Source organism: Phoxinus phoxinus, assembly GCF_949152265.1.
Source record: "Phoxinus phoxinus genome assembly, chromosome: 25".
NCBI classification, from domain to species: Eukaryota; Metazoa; Chordata; class Actinopteri; order Cypriniformes; family Leuciscidae; genus Phoxinus; species Phoxinus phoxinus.
The window spans coordinates 13,075,490-13,096,368 of record NC_136900.1 but is presented as its reverse complement, the minus strand read 5'-3'; the positions used below and the strand labels follow the sequence as shown (position 1 = coordinate 13,096,368).

Below are 20,879 nucleotides of genomic sequence, written 5' to 3'. Positions count from 1 at the left end.
TTCGGCTGGTTTCTCCATAAATATCTCAAGCCGAAGACGCTCAGAGAAGGGCAGGGGGCCTCCATGCGAGGGAGCTCGCAGGACTCTGAGCCCGAAGTCTCCTTGCTTCTGTTGAAGGGGTTGGAAAGCGGCCAATCGCTCTGTGCACTCAGCGCATCTAATGGAGGCCGTGGCAGAGAGCAGCGGGAGTGTTCGCGATATGAAGGTCAACGGTATTTACTTCCATGCACGCAAACCATTCGGTGATGGAATTACAAAAGGAAATAAGGGGGAAAGAACAACACTTTCATGTTGTTCTGGGTAGTACCAGAGCCTTGGGAATAATACTTTATAACGGAGAGCTGAAACTTGAAGGTGTGTTGTGAATCTACTTCTTTGGCTCGTATCCCTCCAGAGCTCCCGGTATGGGAGTCATGAACTTAAGAACACTGCAGTTCTATGACTTGCACAAATACAGCAATCTGACATATTAAAGCCTGCGATGGTTTCTATCAGGCTTGGACTTCTAGAAGGAATTTTTGGTGCAGCTAATGTAGCCTGAGGAGTTAAAAGTAAGGTCTGGAACAGTGGAATGTGGAATGTGATGTCTCAGAATATGAAAATGTCCTGTCATCGCAGACTCAGGAGATTCGTTCTCTTATAATCACTGTTACAAATGCTGCAGCGCAGATCTGATACATAGAAAACATGACAATACTTCTGCAAAGCTCGCTGAAGGAAATATGGCCACGTTAGATGATTATCAAGCATTCGCCACGTCCTCCGGAGAAATAAAAAGCAAGCAGACAAAAAGGCACAGTCGACTTGGCTTTGCCCGACGGACGAGAATTAATTGCGGCATCACTGGCCAGACGTGTTTCTTTTAGAGGAGGCTCCTAAGAGCCCCACAGAGCATTACGTTATTCACAGGCTCACTGACTGCAGAGCATCAACAGGTGCAGCGCCTGTGTTCTCAATGGGAGAGCGCAGGACGAGACTCACAGAGTCACACTGCCCCCTGCAGGAACATAGATGAACTGCAGGTAGAGTGTATACAAGAGATGGATAAATAGCTGCATATTCTCTGTGCTTGCTCTATTCTGTTTAAAGCCAAAAAAAGTAACTCAATTTTACTCTGTTTTGGGTTGAGTATGTGATTCTTGCAGATTATTATTTTTTTTTTTTTCATATTTTGACGTTAAACTGTTTATGAACATGTCTAAAATCTAATAAATCAGCAACAAATTGTTAATGGTTATAAGAGGCAGATTTTTTATATATACACACACAAACACACACAATGCCAGAAACTCCAAAATACAATTTAAAATACAATTGTAAAATACAATTTATTGTCCCTTGTTTGTCTTTAACAGTTAAACTAGGTAAATCTGAAAACATTCACTGATGCTCAAGAAGGAAACACGATGCATTAAGCAGGGGGGTGAAAACTTTTTTCATTTAAAAAACAGGGTGAATTGTACTTAGTTTGTCTTCTGGGAAACATGCAGGTGTCTTCTGTAGCTTCTGAAGGGTAGTCCTAGTCTAAACAAAGATGAGAAAAATCTTCATTCTGTTCATAAGTTTTCACCCTCTAGCTCTTAATGCATGGCGTTTCCTTCTTGAGCATCAGTGAATGTTTGCAGCTTTCGTAGTAGTTTATGAGTCCCTAAATTGTCTTCATTGTGAAAAGGTGCATCTCAAAATAATAGGGTACAGATATGCAAAAGATGCTGGAAATCTAAAGAATTGGCAGGATTTTTCTGAGGAACAGAAGTTTAACTGTTCAGGACTCATGAACAACCATCACAAAAAAACAAAAAACAAAAAGAAAAAACAGTAACGACACGTAGTTCTGCTTATGATTTAGAATTTCTAAAATTTATATTTTAATTACCATTTTATTATTTGTCTCAATTTGCTTTTTTTATATGTTTTGGAACAGAGCTATGGTGTCTCAAACCACAATCACAGCATAAGTATGCTGGGAGAATATGTCCCCACTCCCCAGAAATATTATTGTAATGCACCCAGCATGTTCATAAAACATAAAGCAAAAGGCAGTCGTGGCCTAATGGTTAGAGAGTCAGGCTAGTAACCCGAAGGATTCAGGTTCATTTTTCAATACCCGTGAGCAAGGCACCTAACCCCAATCACTCTCCAGGCGCCACAGCAAATGCCTGCCCACTGCTCCGGGTGTGTGTGTGTGTGTTCACTACTCACTGCTCCTAATACGTGTGCACTAACTTGGATTGGCTAAACGCAGAGGACAAATTCCAAATATGGGTTACCATACTTGGTCTTCACTTCATAAAAGAGAAAACATAAGAAAAAAAAACTTACTTGAGCATAACATTGCAGCAAAAGCATCGGTGGCCGCTCTGTGAAAAAAAAGAAAACACATCTGACATTAAAAAATGTATATGAGGCATTTCATTTCTGCAGTTGCGTCATGCACGCACCATTCTATCCCCTCTCTGAACACACATAAAGCTAAGTACTGTGGGCACACTTCCAGCTGCACTTAGCATTGGTGGGGTGGTGGAGAGACTGCTGCCTTATAAAAAAATATAAATAAATAAAAAAAGATTGCTGTCATTGTGATCCTGAGCATTTATTTTGCAGCGACAGGGCTGCTTATTCAGCATAGTCTCCATATTCCTGAACCCAATACACATGGGGCGAACGTAGAATAATTGTGAATGGCTTTGCAACAATCTGCCAATAAATATCACCACTGGCCTGTCGGGTGACACAATTCAATGTCTTGAAATATGAGGAGAGAGAAAGCTATGTTTTTGAGCTTCTGAGATGAAAAAACAAGTAGTAAAAAAAAGAAAGAAAGAAAGTCTACACTCAAGTGCACCATTTGAGACTGAGCCAAAGAAATACTTTATTCTGATTAACCCGTCCCTTTGTTTTCGTTCCATTGCTTTAGTTCAGTCGTGGCCACGTTTTATTCATTCATGTCTTGTTAATATGAATTACGAATTAATGTTCACATTTGAACTAAACATTTGAAAGTGCTCAACGATTTCTTAATTAATGGACAGATATATAGGTCTGCATGTCATGTGCAGGTGTATTGTCATCTGTGCTGTTACAAAAAGGACAGACACTAATTAAAAGTATATACGTGAACTGATGAAATGAGCATTTTATTAGCGAATTATTAAATGAAAAATTCAAAACATTTGTTTTTGTGACAAATATTTAATAATGTAGTGACAGTATTATCATACCACATACAGCCTACCACTTCTAATACTCCCATGCAAAGTAAACCACCTTTTCTATATTCTATGGCGAGAATAATATCAAATGATTCAATAATATAAATAACACTGCATACTGTACATGTAAATGTGTAAAAATCTAAAATACGGTAGTACTGTGAAACTTACAGTAAAACGTAAGCACAGGCTCTCAGTCTTGTTATTTATATGCTGCTTGAATTGGTTCTAAATAACACACGCATACACAAGTTCAAAAGTATGCCTACTAAATTTGCTCACATCATATTTAACTACAATGTTTTTCTTAGTTCTAATTTAAGATTAAGATTATCCACCGACTGCAACCGTCAAATCTATTTTGGCATCTATTGGCAAATGCGCTTTGATATATTCGCCCTGATAACAACTTGTAAAAGTCTATGATTAAAGAGCCTCTTAGTGGTCAAAAGATGCAAATGCCGCAGAAACGGCGGCACTACCCACAGCGACAAAATACTTATTCTGGTTGAGCACCATCTGTACCTCTCATTTCACCTCATTAATCATTCCATTGTGCATCTTTACGCTTGGGCTTTTAGCTCCGTTTTCTTCAACAAAAAAAGGTGTATCTCGGTCCTTTGTGTACGCAGCACAACAGACTCCTTTGTGCTATCCTCACAAACAACATTATCAAGCCAATTTCGACTCTCATCACATCACAATTGGAATCATCTTGGAGAGCTTTTGATAGGGGTCACGCTGCAGCGATGGACCACGTTTTCATCACCGGTGGGATCGAGATACGACACTGAGCAGATCAATGTCAAGACCATGTGTGTTCAAACCACATGCACTGTGAACAACAGCATTGGGCCTATTATCTACATGGGGTATCTGGCTGTAAATGCTGCCCTTGCCATTCAATTATCAGACTATTCTTTGTTGTGCATCATGCAGTCTTAAACATTCTGTTCACTAAACATTGCATGTTCCACAAAAAAACAGAAAGAACTTGGATCTGGACAATTCAGATCTCATTTGATTAAAGAATGTCTGAATTCCTGAATTCAGGATATATGCAGAGTTTTTCATTTCAAATTTAAAGGCAGGGTAAGTGATTTGTTCCATTTTTTTTTAATGTTGGTTCAAAATCTCTTCACATCCTGTTAGCAATCACTAAGTTGAGTGGTCTAAATGTATTTATATGTATATATATCGTCTGTGGAAGGCCGTAGGAATATAAAATGTTCGTCCAATCATTGTATTGAATGCAATGATCCGATGTCCTGCCTGTCTGTCAACGTATATATCTCCATACCTCCATGAAACCCTGCTCGCGCAAACATCACACATCATCAGCGCGTTTCATGCTATGCAGAGTTAGACAGACGTCAGTCACCGAGCACCGCAAATGAAACAGCAGTCAACCTTTTACAGTTCCTCCTGAACCAAAACAACAAAACAGCGTGATGCTGCATTCACGCGTTTACTTCTGTAATTTGTAAGAGATTGAAACCTGTGACTTATGGAACAGCATAAATAGAACGGTTACCCTGGTAACCCATGTATACAAAGCACCTGCAATGCCAAATTTATCTGAAAAGCAAGTGTTAACAGGTGATATAAATACCATAAGATAAATAATGTAATAATTCATCAACAGTAAATCACTAGCAATCTGCAACTGCTTGACATAAATCTGTGGTATTTGTTGATTGCGAACTGCACTGAATGAGCCTATATAGAAAGACAGTAAAATTAATAACAGAATGACAGATAACATAAAGAACAGAACGAACAGACGATATATAGAACAAACGATAGAAAGGACAAACAAACGTTATACAGAACAAATGATAGACAGAACAACAAACATTAGATAGAATTACAGACAGATGAAAAGATAGATAGATAGAACAAACGTTGACAGACAGACAGACAGAAAGACAGTCAGTCACTGGTTATACAAGACTTCATCTAATTTGTTGTCTCTCACTCCCTGTTTCTCTGGTCACACCATTGCACTGTAAATCTTGAAAACCTCATTGACATACACCAGTATGTAGCCGGACCCCTACAGTGCGCAACATTGTTAAGACTCCATCACAGAGACAATATGTCACTCCCCGTTCACCAACTGCAAGAGAGCACAAACAGCCCAGCGGTTGAGCAGCCGGGAGCTCGCTGACGCAAAACTGCCATTCTGTACTCAGGATCGTCAAGCCACTTTACCCACAGCCTCTGTTTGCGGAAACTAGGAGCTCCATAAAGAAATCATACCATATCTCGCTTCAGCCGCTGTCAGAGTCTTTGAGTCACGCTGCTGATATTAATGCAAACAACGGCGTATTGCAATTTCGGTGGCAGGCAAATGCCATTGTTTCCCCGAGCAAACGGCTTGTCGCTTCTTTGAAATGACAAACGGTATCAGTGGTTGGACTACGAGCATCAGTGCACAGATGTTCAGCTGGGATTTGAGCTATGAGGCCAGGCTGTCAGCAAAAAGCCAGCAGACAAATTTGACAATATGGAAGATATGTTGATCTGTTCTGCCTGTGTATTTTCATTTTTCCATAATCATCAGAGAGTGAACAGAGAAATTCTCAACATAGATTGGAACTCTTTGCAGCGCACTGTAAAGGCCTCAGAGGCCGATTTTAACCGATGTATGTATTACAGAGATATAGGCTTTCAAGTGATACTGAAGTGCTGTCAGCAGTCTAGAGGGATTGTATGTGGATGTAACAGCTTATGACATTTATACTCTGAGTTTACATGATTTCAGTGTGGGAAAAACAGTTCTGCCAAGGGGGATAACCGGATCCAAAAGTGCAACTTTCCCAGAGCGATCAGTTCATTGAAAGGTTTCAAAGGTGAAATATGTAATCACAAAACAAAAAAAATATCCCAGTGGTCTCTGGCCATGTTTCAAACAAAGTTCTTGCTTATACTGATTAGTGTGCTATAAATACTGCATACTAGCATTGGAGTTTTTCCCTCTTTTACACCCCGCTTTTAAATTGCTTATGAATGCCAGTGCGGCCGTGCACATTTTACTTTTGCAAATTAGCGGTAATTCGGGGAAGGCAATTGCTTGAATGGTGGGTTCATTTTTATTCTTAATGAGAAACACAACAACAAAACAGTACAATGTCATAGAACTTTTATAAAAAAAAATTAATAAGGCAGTTTTATTAGCCAAACGAATTAGCAAGGCAGCCTCATTCTTGTGGTGCGCTTGAAGGTGTGTGTGTGTAAATTAGAAGTGTTACCTCCGGATGCTGCCACCTTCATCAGGCAAACTTTACAGATTGCCTCATTAATGTTTGCAGGTTCCCTATTAGCATTGGGTTTAAAAACTAAATATTGCCGAATAGGTGCTTTTACATTTCATTTTGAAACCAAATCTTCCGCCATCGTCTTGTCAGTCAGATCGTCTCGCTCTCTGTGCTTCGACTCTCGTACGGCTCAAGCTGGATTGAGCAGATGCGTTCAGTTAAAGGAGTCATAACCTAGTATTACCTTGGATACCCATGCTCTATTATAGTCTTTCAGGCGCTTCTAAAAAAGAGAAGTGGAAAACAAATAAACACAGAGCTCCTCTGACCCTTATTTCTGAAGGCATTATTGTCTCGCGAGATCTGATGCGATATTTTGGCTGTCGTTGATTGGTGGCAGGAAGGAGGGGGGTTGACACCGCAGGTAACTTCAGCATATCATTCCAAAATGACATGGTGCAAGTTGTGAATGAACCCGACCTGGCAGCGACCTACGGGATTCAACCGTATATGCACGAGCATGAACCTGAGCTGGAAAGGGAAGATGTAGAGTCGATGGAAGGACGTCTACATCAAGATGTCTCTGAATGGTAAAGACAATCATTTTGACTGTGACATACATTATACCTTTTATTTAATGTAGATTACATTAACGGAGATGTAGTCTACTTTTTTATCAGCTTACAGTGGGTATTGAGATCAACTTTGCTATCATGTGGTGTTTTTGCCTTGTTTCACGTTGTGGTTTTTTAGACATTCAAATTTGTGAACGATTCCGGCGTAAAATGATTAGCACCTAACGTTAAGCCAGTGGGAAGGGTTGTAGGAACCGCATCATTAAAAATGAATTTAATCCACTGGTCCCTGACAGCTTGGTCCGTTCTTGGGAGAGAAAACAGATTTAAGTTACATGTTGATTCTGGCAGTCAACAACAGAGTAACTCACGTGTGCACTACGATTCTGCATATTTCGCGACTGAATATGAGGGGGGAGAGGGGCAGGGCGGGCTTCCTGCAGCATAGGTCTGCGGTGTCCATATATGGTATATCCGGTTCGTAAACCAGCCCACGTGCACGCGCACTCAAATACGAGATTTTAATTTCTGCCCCGTCTTGACGTCAAGACGGGGCAGAAATTAAAATCTCAGAAAGTAAAATCTTCCCGGCCAGTGTATAATCGTTAGGCAATCATAACATACATTGATTCTCGCGGAAAAGTGAAAACTACAGGTCATGACTCCTTTAATTGTAGTGTCTGTTCTCTAACTAAACTAAATGATTTTTAGTGATAATGATTACTATAAAAAATCTAAACAAAATTTTTAATTTATTTTATTTTAAAATAAATATTAAATATACACTATTAATGTTTAATTGAGATATTATATATATATATATAAATATTATATATAAAATCATTACCATTTCAAACAGAGCTGTGCATTGTCCACAGTCTAACTACTATACAAGCCTATTGTAGAGATATTAGTGTGCTAGTATGTTATTCTGAGCACAGTCCGTCTCCACTAGTCTCCAAAGGGCTAGGCTATCTTGTCTCATTCTCTTGTTAATTTGGTGCTCACTGCCAACAGGTTAAGTGAAGCATCAGTGTCTAATTGACGCCCTGACCAATTAGTGGCCAGAGCTTCTGCTGATTGTGTAGCTGCTCTTAAATCGGAACTAAAGACTAGAGCTAATCAATGCCTCTCCGAGTCCATGCGATAACCTAAGGACCCTCTCTGGCTGCTTAACTCCGGGAGCACAGCTCTGAGCCAGATAATGTCAAATTAAACCAACAATATTCAAATGTAAGTCTAGAACTGGGTTACACCCACATCTGATAAATGTGCTTGCCGGCTTGGTGCACTTGCAGATTTTCTTCTCTGGTGCGTCCATGTCAGAATTCCCACAAGACAGGAAGTGTACAGGAAAAGAGAGAGAGCATTCTAATTAGATGGCATTCTGCTGTAATCCGCTGTATGCGTGCAGGGAGCTATCAGCAAGTTGATATGGAATCGCTCCAGCTTTCCAACAGTTGGCAGAAGAAAGCACAGCGCCCTCTCTAGGCTCTCTGCAGTTACCCAACAAGGCTAGTCTGATGCCAACAGCATGTGTGCAGTGTTTCATCTGCCAGATGATAATATTTAGAAGATCAGCAATTATTTTCATATAATGTTACAGAATTCCAGCAGAAGGAAATATATCCGCCAGTCATTGAATGCTCAGTCCTACACAAAGTTTTTTATGATAATACATTTTGTGAAATGCACTTTTCCTGATATCCCCTACAAAGTGAACACTGCGTGTGAATCAGAACACAGCTTGGATCAGGGTTTGCTGGTCTGTGCAGCATCAAGACACACTCAACAAGCGCTGCACACTTCATGTGGGAATGCGTTTCCTGTCACTGCAGGTCAAGCACTGTTTACCAAAGTTAGGCTAGTAACTGCCAATCAGCACCTGGCTAGCACATATCTATGCAGCACACAGCTGCCAAACCCCTGTAAACAAGCATGTTCTGAGCATTTCAATGAGCATGACTGCTAAAATGAGTTGTATCGTGCATGCAAATTTACCAGGACTAGATTTGATCTATGAGTTACAATGTAAGACGCTGTTTATACAAGACCAGAGCACAGAGGGCCGCATCTTCACGGTTGTGTTAGCATTTTTGGTTTGATCATCTGTCATGCCACATGCAGCGCAGAAACAAACACACAGCCCCTTACAGTCGACAAAATGAAGTAGCTAAATACCTTAGGCTAAAAAGTCAAGGTGCACAACTTCACTGAAACTAGAAACCATTTTTGACACTGGTTTAAGAATTTTTTTTTTTAATAAGGCCTTGTCACCTTGCCATTTTTGACAAACAAGCCCAGTCTTGAAGCACACATATTTAACAGAACATCTGCTATTTCAAGGGTTTGACATTAGGATTATGCGGTGGCCTTTATCATAGCAAGGTGAGTCGGGCTGTGCCTGCAGGTGAGACACAGACTCATTGTGCAGCGCCTGAAAGTCAGACTGCTGACCTTCTGGTGTTGGAAGAATTTGAAATCACTGAAAGTCAAATTATGACCCACTCAGATTCCAGGTGATATATATATATATATAAATATATATATTTTTCCATTTAAAATCAATTTGATAAAATAAAATGTTGTCATAAATGACATATAAAAGGGCATTCAATAAATAGCTAAAATGATTTATGTATTTATTTAACTATTATACGAATCCCACATTATAACTATTTATATATTTAATATATAAATAATAATCAATCATAATAATAGTAATAAAAATAAATAAATAATATTTTAAAAAAATAGCAAAATAATACTGGTAGGGTCAAGGTCTATGTATGTCTTATAAAAATAATAGAAATCTACGGTATTTATACTTCGTTATTTTGACTAATGTAAGCATGCGTGAGTAATGTAATGACCAGTCTTCTCAGCACGTAAGAACTGTTCTTACCCTCAAGTTGGAGCAAGATTAGCATACGCCAATGACGCACCCACATGAAATTTGATACTCACTTGACGGTGCGTAAGTGTTTGGTGGTGTGTGGAGATATAAGCTTGAAGACCACATCCAGCCCTCGGTTCTTCCCCAGCAAGTGAGCCGTGGTCACTAAAACACCAGATAGGTAATTAACACAATATGAAAAGTCTTTGCAACATTGCTGAGCCCAACACTACTGGAAATATAACATTTCATAGTGCTGTATACCGGATCCCCGTGTCAATCTTGTGTGGGGGTGATCGTTCTCCACAACGATAGGCTCAAGGGGGGAATTTAAAGAGACCACCGAAGTCCCAACTTCATCCTTATAAACAAGGCATGTGCCCAGATGATATTTCTTCTATTAATATATTGTGCTTGCTACATAAACACTGACGGTTGCTACAGCGGAATCTCTTCAGTGTCCTAGAGCACAGGCTGTACGTCTAGTGTTTCAAAAATATATATATTTCAGCTTTTATGATAAAACATAAAAGAAGACTTCTGGATGCCTTTTCGGAACGATAACTGAGAGGTGCATTTCTCACGGTCACAACCTGAGAGCTGAACTTCCCGTGCTGGTATCATTCTTAGGATAGCTGTCACATAACTGATAAACAGACCCCACACTATCAACTCTGCATACAGCGAGAAGACGACTGCATTTGAAATAAAACCCAACAAAGGCCGATTTGCATTTTATGGCCGATTACCCGTTATCGCATTTTCCACAAAAACAAGCACTGGTGGAATCGCATACCAATAGTAAATCAAAGCTGGAGAAAAACCTCCTCCAACCACATGTAGAGCAAAAACACAATATATTCATCTTTAAGTTAGATTTTAATATGGCGGGTGCATAAATACAGCAGTAATGAAGCTCCTGAGCAAATGGCACAAAAAGTACTAACGCTTGGTTTGCAATTTCCCTTGAATGCGCTATAGCTGGAAATGTGTTATGAAAGATGGGAAAATAACCATAGATACAAAGAAATAAACAGATGTTCATCAAAAAAGCTGTTATATAGGAATGATGTGAAACCGCAGAGGTACACAAGCAGAAAGTAAGGTGATGGAACATGAAAATGGAATGAGACTCTTCTCATCATGGAAAAGCCATTTTTTTAGATTGTGAAATGTGAATTGTTGGGAGCTGTTTTCAATTCCATTCCGTCTTTTTTCCTTTTTTTATTTTTTATTAAAGAAATGACTTAATTCAGCAAGGATGTATTAAATTGCTCAAAGGTGACAGTAGACTTAAAATAAATTGCTATTCCAAATTAATGCTGTTTTTTTTTACTTTCTAATCAATGAATCCAGAAAAAAAATATCAAGCTTTCCACAAATATATTACGGTAAGTAGCACATTTAAAAATATATTAAAATAAAAATCAGTTATTTTAAATTATAGTAATATTTTATGTAGTAATATAATATTTTACAATATTACAGTTTTTACTGTATTTTTAATCAAACAAATGCAGAGTTGGTAAGCACAAGAGACTTCTTTCAAAAAACATATTTTAAAACCCAAACAGAAGTGTATATTATAGTTTTTTATTTAGTTAGCTTTTCAAGATTAAAACTGTCATCCCAACTGAGATTAATTCATGCAAAAATGTATTGAAAATCCACGTTTTCGAGTCAAAGAAGCTACTTTAGCTTATTTGAGTGTAGCTCATCTACTTTAAATCATGAGGAGCAAGCTTAGCTTAGGAAGGCAAAAATGAACTGATCTCAGATCTGACTCACCAGAAGAGCAGAAGACTTTGAGGACCCAAAGACAGGCTGCGGCTCTCCGGGCATTCTTTGCATTCTGTCTTAGCAAACCCAGAACCACCAAAACGGCATCTGCCTTCTGTGCTTTCAGACCAATTTGACGATCTGAGGAAAATAAGAAAATTATGTTCCTCTTTGACATTCATTAAATGCACATTTGTCTCATCTTGTTTGACAGTGTTTGCTCACTACGGGGATCTGGGAAGGCAACATTTTTGAGCTGTTGGCAGCTGTGATGAAACAGATTACTTTGGTTTGGAGATCAAAACCACATTTGCTGGGATGTCTAATAGGGAAATTGGGATATCAAAGGGACAACTTCACTTTCAAATTCAAATACAAAATCAGATTCATTCTAAGTCTGAATGCAAGAACAGGAGTGATACATTGATACAGTGATACATGAAATCATAATGACCCTATTTAGATTTGAATGCACATTCATGGATTTAATGTGTACAATTCCTTAGTAAATTAATAAATACTGTAGGTAGGCTCCAATTTTGAGGAGAGATCACCGATCCCATTTGATTGTACAGTAGTATCTAAAAGGGCTATATAAATGTTTCATTCATTCATGCATTAACAGAAGGTTGAAATACTGATGACAGTGTTTGTGGGTGAGCTATCCTTTTTGTAAGATGAGAAAACGCAGAGTAACGAAAACGCTGTTGGATGTTACAGTATTTCCACACCGTAAATCAGCTATTTATGGATCTGGAAACCAGTGCATATCATTGCGCCATTTGAAACAGACAATGATCTCTGCTTTGTAAATGCAAATGGATTATTGAAAACTCTGTGTGTGCTGGCAAAATGCGGTCTGTAAAAACCCACTGCCCAGAGAGAAAAGTTACAGAAATTATTCAAATCTACAACATTACCCAACATCCCACAGGCCCACCATGACTACCAGCGCTTACAAAAACAGCTTGATCACAAAAAAAAGCTCCTGTTTGCGAATGAGTTTACGCTTTCGACAGATGGAGTTTGTTTTTAGACTTGTTTTGTCTAAATGGAAAAGGAAGACGTGAGGACGAAGGAAAACATTCCCTGCTGTTTTGACTCGCCCTGTTGCGGAGGTTCATTAGGACAGACATCAAAGTGCAAGAGTGGAACGCTGACAGACACAAGATCCGCCGAGGGATCAAACACTCGCTCCTTAAGTTACACAACATCGAAACATTGGCCACGCTTGTGCTTAGATGGTGACCTCTGACCCCACAGGATCGAGGGCTTTTACCTGACCCGACAGTGACCCCACACATGCTGTCTGCACCCTCCACACGAGATGTGACTTATGGCCAATCCATATATGAGAGACATCTATTTTTGTGAGGTGCTATTTATAGCAATTCAACTGTGAATTCAGAAACACTAAGCACTAAAGATGACTAAATTATAAATCGTAATGAGAAATATGACTTTTTCCCACAGTGAGAATGATTGGAAAAAAAAAGAGTTGGGAGAGAGTTGAACAAATCTGAGGTTATTTTTGGTCCACACTAAAAGGTTAAAATGTTGGGCGAATGACAAAAAAAAAAAAAAAATCTGATTTGACATTGAATGATTAGTTAAGCTCAAATTTAAATTCTGTCATTGATTGTTTACACATCCTAATGTTGTTTTAAACCCCTATCCTGCTATTTCTTCCAGGGGAAATTTTAGAAATATATGCTATTTTATACACTAGCTGAAATACAGGCAACCATTTACCGGTGTTCTTATAGTTAACGAAAACTGTTACAAATTGAAATAAAGCTGAAGTAAGATAAAATATAAATTTAGATATTAGATGTAATATAAATATGAATAAATAAATATTAGATGAAAAGTAGAAATGTTGCCTTGACAACTAACTGAAATAAGTTAAAGTACTAAAATGAGTAAAACTAAATGAGTAAATAAATGAAAGCTAAATAGAAATGTGCAAAAGCTAAAAAGGACAAAAGCACATACAATTACTAAAACTCAAACTAAAATTGAAATGAAAACTGAAAGTATAAAAATAAAGCAAATTAAAAATATATTAATAAATACTATGATGTTATATAAATAATACTATAATATTTGCATTTGATTTTTGCATTGCTCAGGGAAATCTGTTAAATGACTCATTGTCATCAGTAAAATAACATGTTGTGAATGTTGTGTCACTCATTCCTGTGTCTCCTCTCCCTCTCCCCCATCCCTCACCTCGGTGGCCCACCTTGGCCAGCAGGTGCAGTAGCGGCAGCAGGACGGTGTAGTTGGGTGTGAAGCTGTGGGCTGAGTTCACCAGAGCCGTCAGCAGAGCCTCGCTGCCTCCTTTCGATATCATATGATGAATCCGTCTGTCTGTGCCTACAGGAAACACCCGCCATAATTTCACAAAATGTCAAATTTAGGCTGATAACAACTCTTACACCAACCAGCGGTGCCATCTTTGCCACTGGCGGATTATCACAAGATGATGTCTGGGTTTATTTTCGACTTTCTTTCAGAACTTATGAAAATTCGTGCTGATTAGAACTTTGTGCTGGAGGCTGGGTGAATAAATTTGGCTAATTACTTTGCTGTGAATTCATTTCAGATTACAGGATTAGTATAGCACTGCTCCACCTCTACAAGAGTATTACTCGATAGATTTGTTGGTGAATAATAGACTAGAATAAGCCCAAGATATGGAAATAAATATCATTCAAACAGTGCAGTTTATATAATTAGATCCTGGGAGAAATGTGCAGTGACGTCATGTTTTATTAGGGCTGCTTTAAAAGGTTTCATTCTGAAGTTAATCCCTCTGGATTACTGCAGTTTTTTTCAACATTTCAAACAATCATATTTTTGTCTGTGTTCTCTCAAGTTCTCATAATTTAAATCAAGTACATTATTTACATCTGTTCATTTAGCAGATGCTTTTATCCAAAGCGACTTAGAAAAATTAGAAAAAAGTGATTCATTACACACATAAATTGAAATGTGCATGAAAAGTATACTGCATATGGTGGTTTCTTCGATTATGGACACTTTTGGTCCTGTGATTGTCTTGCCTTTAACCATATTCTGTTGCAGAAATTATATGTGTAGTATTTTTTTTAAATGTTGTCTAGCTTTATAGCCTGGGAAAACCCAGACCACTCTCAGTTGTAACTGAGTAAGGGTCTGGCAAAGCTCCATAGACAATTCATTTCCACAGGGGCGTCACCAACGGACGTCGGATATATCTAAAACCAATCAGAGCGATGAATGACATGACGTATGCAGAGCGACGGAGAAACATCTCGAGACTCTCAGCAATTCTCTGTTTGTGTTAACGAAAATGACAATTTTAAATCGCTTGAAACAGACGCGATAGCTGATTCGAACGAGTGATGTTGTGATGTTCCACGGCGGCATCCATCTCTGTAATGTGCAAAATCTGCGTCAGTCACCGTCTCTGCTCTGTCGTCATCGTGTAAAGCCCGCCCCAACGTTTCTGATTGGTGCCGCGATTTCGAACGGATTGAAAATGGGTTTCAATGGGCTCTTTGCCAGACCCACTTGCAGAGCAAATCTAAATTTGCCGGAAGTGGTCTGGGTTTTCCCAGGCTACTAGCTTTATATATTATAAACACAAAACTCTACTTTCATGCATATTTAACAGGATGACAGGAAATGATTATGATTATTATGATAATGATTATATTTACCTTGATTTTTCTTTTTACTGTGTTCGAATTAGCCCCCTGTCTACACCCATCTTCTCAGTTCTCGCGCATGCATCGCGGCGCTCTCGTGAACTCGCGTCAGAGGCCCACACAGAAGAAAATGCATTGTTTTTTTGCACACAAAAAGTATTCTCGTCACTTGATAAACTTAAGGTTGAGCCACTGTAGTCACTTGGACTATTTTAACAATGTTTTTACTAACTTTTCTGGACCGGCAGAATGAAATTGCCTAGAAGCCTATGGAGGAGTGAGACAGCTCTCAGATTTCATCAAAAATATCTTAATTTGTGTTCCGAAGATGAACGAAAGTCTTAAGGGGTTGGAACAACATGAGGGTGAGTGATTACTGACAGAATCTTTATTTTTATGTGAACTAACCCTTTAAGGCTATAGGAGGCGATTTCAGACACAGCCTGTTTTCTTTATGTCACATCTCATATTTCATCTCAAGCCTGCTCTTCACTGTCTCCTTTGTAACCAATTACAGTAACTAACAAAAATGAATTGGGGCAAAATTGTTAGTCGTGATAGAAATGACACCACAGCTGAGGGTTGTGTACAAATTAATATAAATATTTTTTTTCGGAAATATAATAGGAACTACAAATAACTATAATAATAATATAATATATTTCTGATAAATTTTCACATTTTGAGGTTGAAAGTCTGGGTTCAGAATGAGAGTAAACTAAAAAAAATAAAGTAATCTGAAAAGTACCAAAAACATAGCAACGGCATGCTGAAAAGTTTCCAAACTGTTTTAATGAGACTTAAATAAATAAATAAATAAATGTTCAAATATATTACAGTAGTAAAAATCAATCCCCAGAACATAAAAGTGTCCAAAGTTGAAGAAACGCCTATATATCAGCAAATAATTTTTTTGTGGAGGTGGTTTGTGGCTTTATTGGACACACATATGGTTTCACTCCTTATGGTTGATTAAACAAATTTCAGCACATTTGCAATCAGTGCAGAGACGTGACAGAAAATTAATCAACAAATTTGTCTGTAGGAAATGGACATCTCACCTGCTGACAACAGTTCATCCAGGACGTTGAGGATGTTTAGCATACTCTCGATGTCTCCAGCGTTCTGAAAAGAGAACAACACACTTAAACAATGAAGCTTAAAGTTGAACCTGGCTTCTGCATTACAATTACCTATAGCGTCCACACAAAATGTATCTCAACAAATAGGAAACAATCTAAGCAACTAAGATGACGTTACTATTTACAACCCATGATATATAGTGTTGAGTGTGTCCTGGCTGGTACAGTGAAATCTTCCAGCATTGTGTCTGTTTTCAGAATGCAATGAGGGCTCGTACCCCGGCGGGGACCCGGAGCCCTGTGGTTAAAAGCAGCAGCAGTTGACGGGTAGGCGGTCGGGGGCCGAAATCCTCAGAGAAGGAACTCCACAGCTGGGGATTCAAGCTTTGGCTCTCATGGTTGGGCAAAAATGGCAGAGAAAGAGAGAGAACACAACACTGTCCTGCCTGCATCTGTGGTGGCCGTGTCTTTCTGACAGTGGCCATTGAATCCTATTAGGTATCTCCATAGCCAACTGCACCACAAAGAGTCCTGTCCTGCCAGGAGGCTGCCGCTCTTACCCACATTAGGGAACTGACAAGAGAGATCGGTGTCAGCAGAGCAGTCATACTTTATAACTCAATGGGGCTAGTTTCTGTGGAGACATATTGTTTGGGCCTATAATAATAGATGCATTCTGGACCGTGTTATTTTATAATTATTTAATTGAATTAGCTTTATTTTGAAAACGATTTTTAGTAGTTTCAGTTAACAACAACAACACTGGTTCTGGATAAAGCCTATCAGCAAGATATATTATATGATTTATTTTAGGAACACTCCACTTTTTTTGGAAATAGGCTAATTTTTCAACTCCCCTAGAGTTAAACAGTTGAGTTTTACCGTTTTCTAATCCATTCAGCTGATCTCTGGATTTGGCGGTAGCACTTTTAGCATAGCTTAGCATAGATCATTGAATCTGATTAGACCGTTAGCGCCTGCTCTGCTGGTACAGCACCACAGTTCCTTGATTATTACGCAGGAATGAGAGTATAGTTCCTAGTCATATTGGCCTAGAAAATTGCAAGTTTTCATTTTCTTTTTTACATCTTAGTACACGATGTAACTACAGAAGAGTCAAGATTTAAATAGGAAAAATATCGAAACTCTTTGATCATTTTTTTTTTGAGAGAGATGCTAACAAACTAATCAGATTCAATGATCTATGCTAAGCTATGCTAAAAGTGCTGCCGCCAGATCCAGAGATCGGCTGAATGGATTCGAAAACGGTTAAACTCAACTGTTTAACTCTAGGGGAGTTGGAAAATGTTCCTTTAAGCTAAAAAAAAGGCTGTTTTTTGTTGTTGTCTTTAAATAGTTTAAAGTGTCCTGATTAACAAGAGATAGGGAAAAAGTTATTTAAATTTTTTTAAAAAAATTATATTTAACCCTTTTAGAAGACCAGTGCCACTTTAACTTTAATTTTAAATTTTACATAAATTTTGTATTCATTAATTCAATGTTACTTTACAAGTTACTTCTCAAATCTCATTTATGTTCCTGTACATTCAAATGCTACATCAAGATGCTTCACATCAGGATTCACATCAATGATAATTATGTGGACAAGTGATATTTGATCATCAAACCAAAATCATTAAGTATATATTAAGAGCTGGAGCAGACAAGAAGATTTTCAGCAAATACGACTTAAATTTTTAGCTTCTTCCTCAATTGCATGAATTTGAAAGACTCTAAACTAAAGGGAGCACATGGATAGCATGGATCATTTTTATAAATGTATGGTAGTTTTTTGTCAGTTTTAGAGCATAATAGCTTCGTTTCGATCCTTGTTCATTGGACACAAATCCTGCTGTGTCCCACAGAAGAAAGAAAAATCATAAAACTGGGAAAAACCTGAGGGCTAATAAATGATTTTTGGGTGAAGTATTACTTGGACTGGGCTTTTTGCTATGCGTTAATATTTTAATTAAACCAATGTTTTATGCAATATCCATATAACTAGAAAACATATCATGGAAAAATATAAAATGTGACATTATGAACAAATAAATTGATACATTTTGTTTCTAAGGCATTTCTGTCACATTCTGTGGCATTTTCGCTCCAAATACCCCCATTATTTTTTGACCCTAAAGGTGAGTGGTTTTAATGAAGAAACTATATTTCACTGAGGATGAACTTTTACACTAGACTAGTAGAATAGAGCCTGTGCTCTTTCTTTGAAATTGATAGCCCTGTCATCAACATCTGGGATAATTCCACACAACCATGTTAATTACTCAACATTAATGAGCGTGACCAGCATACAGAGCCAGCTGGCACATCATTAGAGCATTACATCAACAGTCTTTTAACAGAATAATCCAGTGATACTTGAAATTATGAATAATTACTTCTATTTTCGTCCGGCATCACCTATGCCAAGCTACAATCAAAAAGCATTGCTTCTCATCTGTCAATAGGGAGAAGGACATGAGTTAATATTCTCAGGAACCCACTTGAAAGTGAAACTCATTTCATATCTGCAAATTATTTAATGAGAAACACTGACTACCTCTCTGTGCTCACCATTAACTTTTTAGACGGTGGCAGGAACGCAGCGGGAGAGCTTTGGCTGAACATCCTGTGTAAGCCGGATGGGCAAACAATTCTAAATAGCGCAGAAAATCTATTAAAAGTTATTCTGACACACCTTAAAATGTTTTTTTACATCTTAGACACCAAAGGCAGGACCTGGCGTGTCTCTGCGAGGTGATACGAGAGCTATAAAACAGGAAGGGGAAAGCAGGGGGAGAATATGAAGAAGAAGAAAACTCAGACACAGCACCCTGAGCGTCTGTGTCAGTCTCAATTTGAATTAGCGGGAATCCCATTTCAGGCATCAACAGCTTCATGTCAAGGACTGTGAATTTGGAACTTATTGCCACGTTTGATGCCAGTCATGGCTGGAGGAAGGCGACACACTGGCTGTGGCTAATCGTGAGGGTATTACTAGCTACCCTTGTCAGTTTGTGTTGTAATAAAGGAGTCAATTCTTCAGAGCCGAGGCCACATGGCCAATGCCAAGCAGTTGCAAGCATCCTTATTTGAACTGACAGTACATACAGAGGCACTTTTTTTCATCTGAAAAGTATAGCTTATTTTGTGTCGCATTCAAAGGCGCAAATTTGTTGTTATTACATTAAAAACTTTTTATTCAAATATTAAAGATAATAATATAATAAAAAATATATCTCTGGCACACATTTACTGAAATTACTAGGCAAGGATGAATATTACAGTCATTGAACTGTTTATGTATGTATTGTACATACATTACCATTCAAAAGTTTGGGATCGGAAAGATTTTTTTCTCTTATGCTCACCAAGGCTGCTTTTTTTTATTTAAAAATACTAATACAATTACATATTAAATATTATTACAATTTAAAAGAGCTATTTCCTATTTTAATATATTTTACAATGTAATATATTCCTGTGATGTAGTCCAGTCTTCAGTGTCACATGATTCTTAAGAAATCATTCTAATATGCTGATTTGCTACTCAAGAAAAGTTTATTATTATTATTATCAAAGTTGAAACACCGTTATGGAAAAAAAAAATTGGGGGGATAAAAAGAATCAATTCTTTTATTCAGAAAGGATGCATTAGATTAATCAAAAGTTACAATAAAAACATTCATAATGTTACAAAATATTATATTTTTAAATAAATGAAATATTACTTTCTATTCATCAAAGAATCCTTTTTCCAAAAAAAATTGTCCACAGCTGTTTTCAACATAATAAATGTTTTTTTGAGCAGCAAATTAGCATATTAGAATTATTTCTTAAGGATCATGTGACACTGAAGACTGGAGTAATGATGCTGAAAATTCAGCTTTGCATCACAGGAATAAATTATATTTAAAACATATTCAAATAGAAAATAGTTATTTTAAATTGTCATAATATTTTACAATATTACTGTTTTTTTGTGTGTGTGTTTCAAATAAATGCAGCCTTTGTGAGCGAGCATAAGATCTTTTTTTTTTAAACATAAAAAATCTTACCGATCCCAAACTTTTGAACGGCAGTGTTAACGGTAACGTCAGAGTTCAGTCAATTTATGGATCAGAGAACAATTTGCTATTTAAAGAAAAACTAGAGAGACTTTATAGGACTATAAGTTCAAGATCATTTGTTAAAAAAAAAAACTTGATATGCATTTACGTCAACAATGTTCTCTGTTCTACATTTACAAATAAATGTTTCCCTTCTGATGAGATCAGAATGAAACCTTTAGTTTAAAGCTTTCATTAATCTCACACTGAGCTCATTGCTGCGCTTGCTTTTCTCCTTCTCCTTACAACGCTCTTATCAGCATAGAGGGAATAA

General features: G+C 37.8%; 1 protein-coding gene across 5 annotated transcripts in view; it reads right to left on the bottom strand.

The window, feature by feature from the left end:
* Window positions 1-20,879, bottom strand: part of agbl1 (AGBL carboxypeptidase 1) — a 209,881-nt gene that overhangs the window by 99,463 nt on the left and 89,539 nt on the right. For all 5 annotated transcript variants that reach the window (XM_079603533.1, XM_079603535.1, XM_079603536.1 and 2 more), the window contains 5 exons: window positions 16,479-16,542; window positions 13,955-14,101; window positions 11,732-11,863; window positions 10,015-10,108; window positions 2,323-2,360 (listed from right to left, as the gene is read on the bottom strand). In XM_079603533.1, the coding sequence (XP_079459659.1) occupies window positions 2,323-2,360; window positions 10,015-10,108; window positions 11,732-11,863; window positions 13,955-14,101; window positions 16,479-16,542 (475 nt within the window). The remainder of the gene's footprint in view (window positions 1-2,322; window positions 2,361-10,014; window positions 10,109-11,731; window positions 11,864-13,954; window positions 14,102-16,478; window positions 16,543-20,879) is intronic.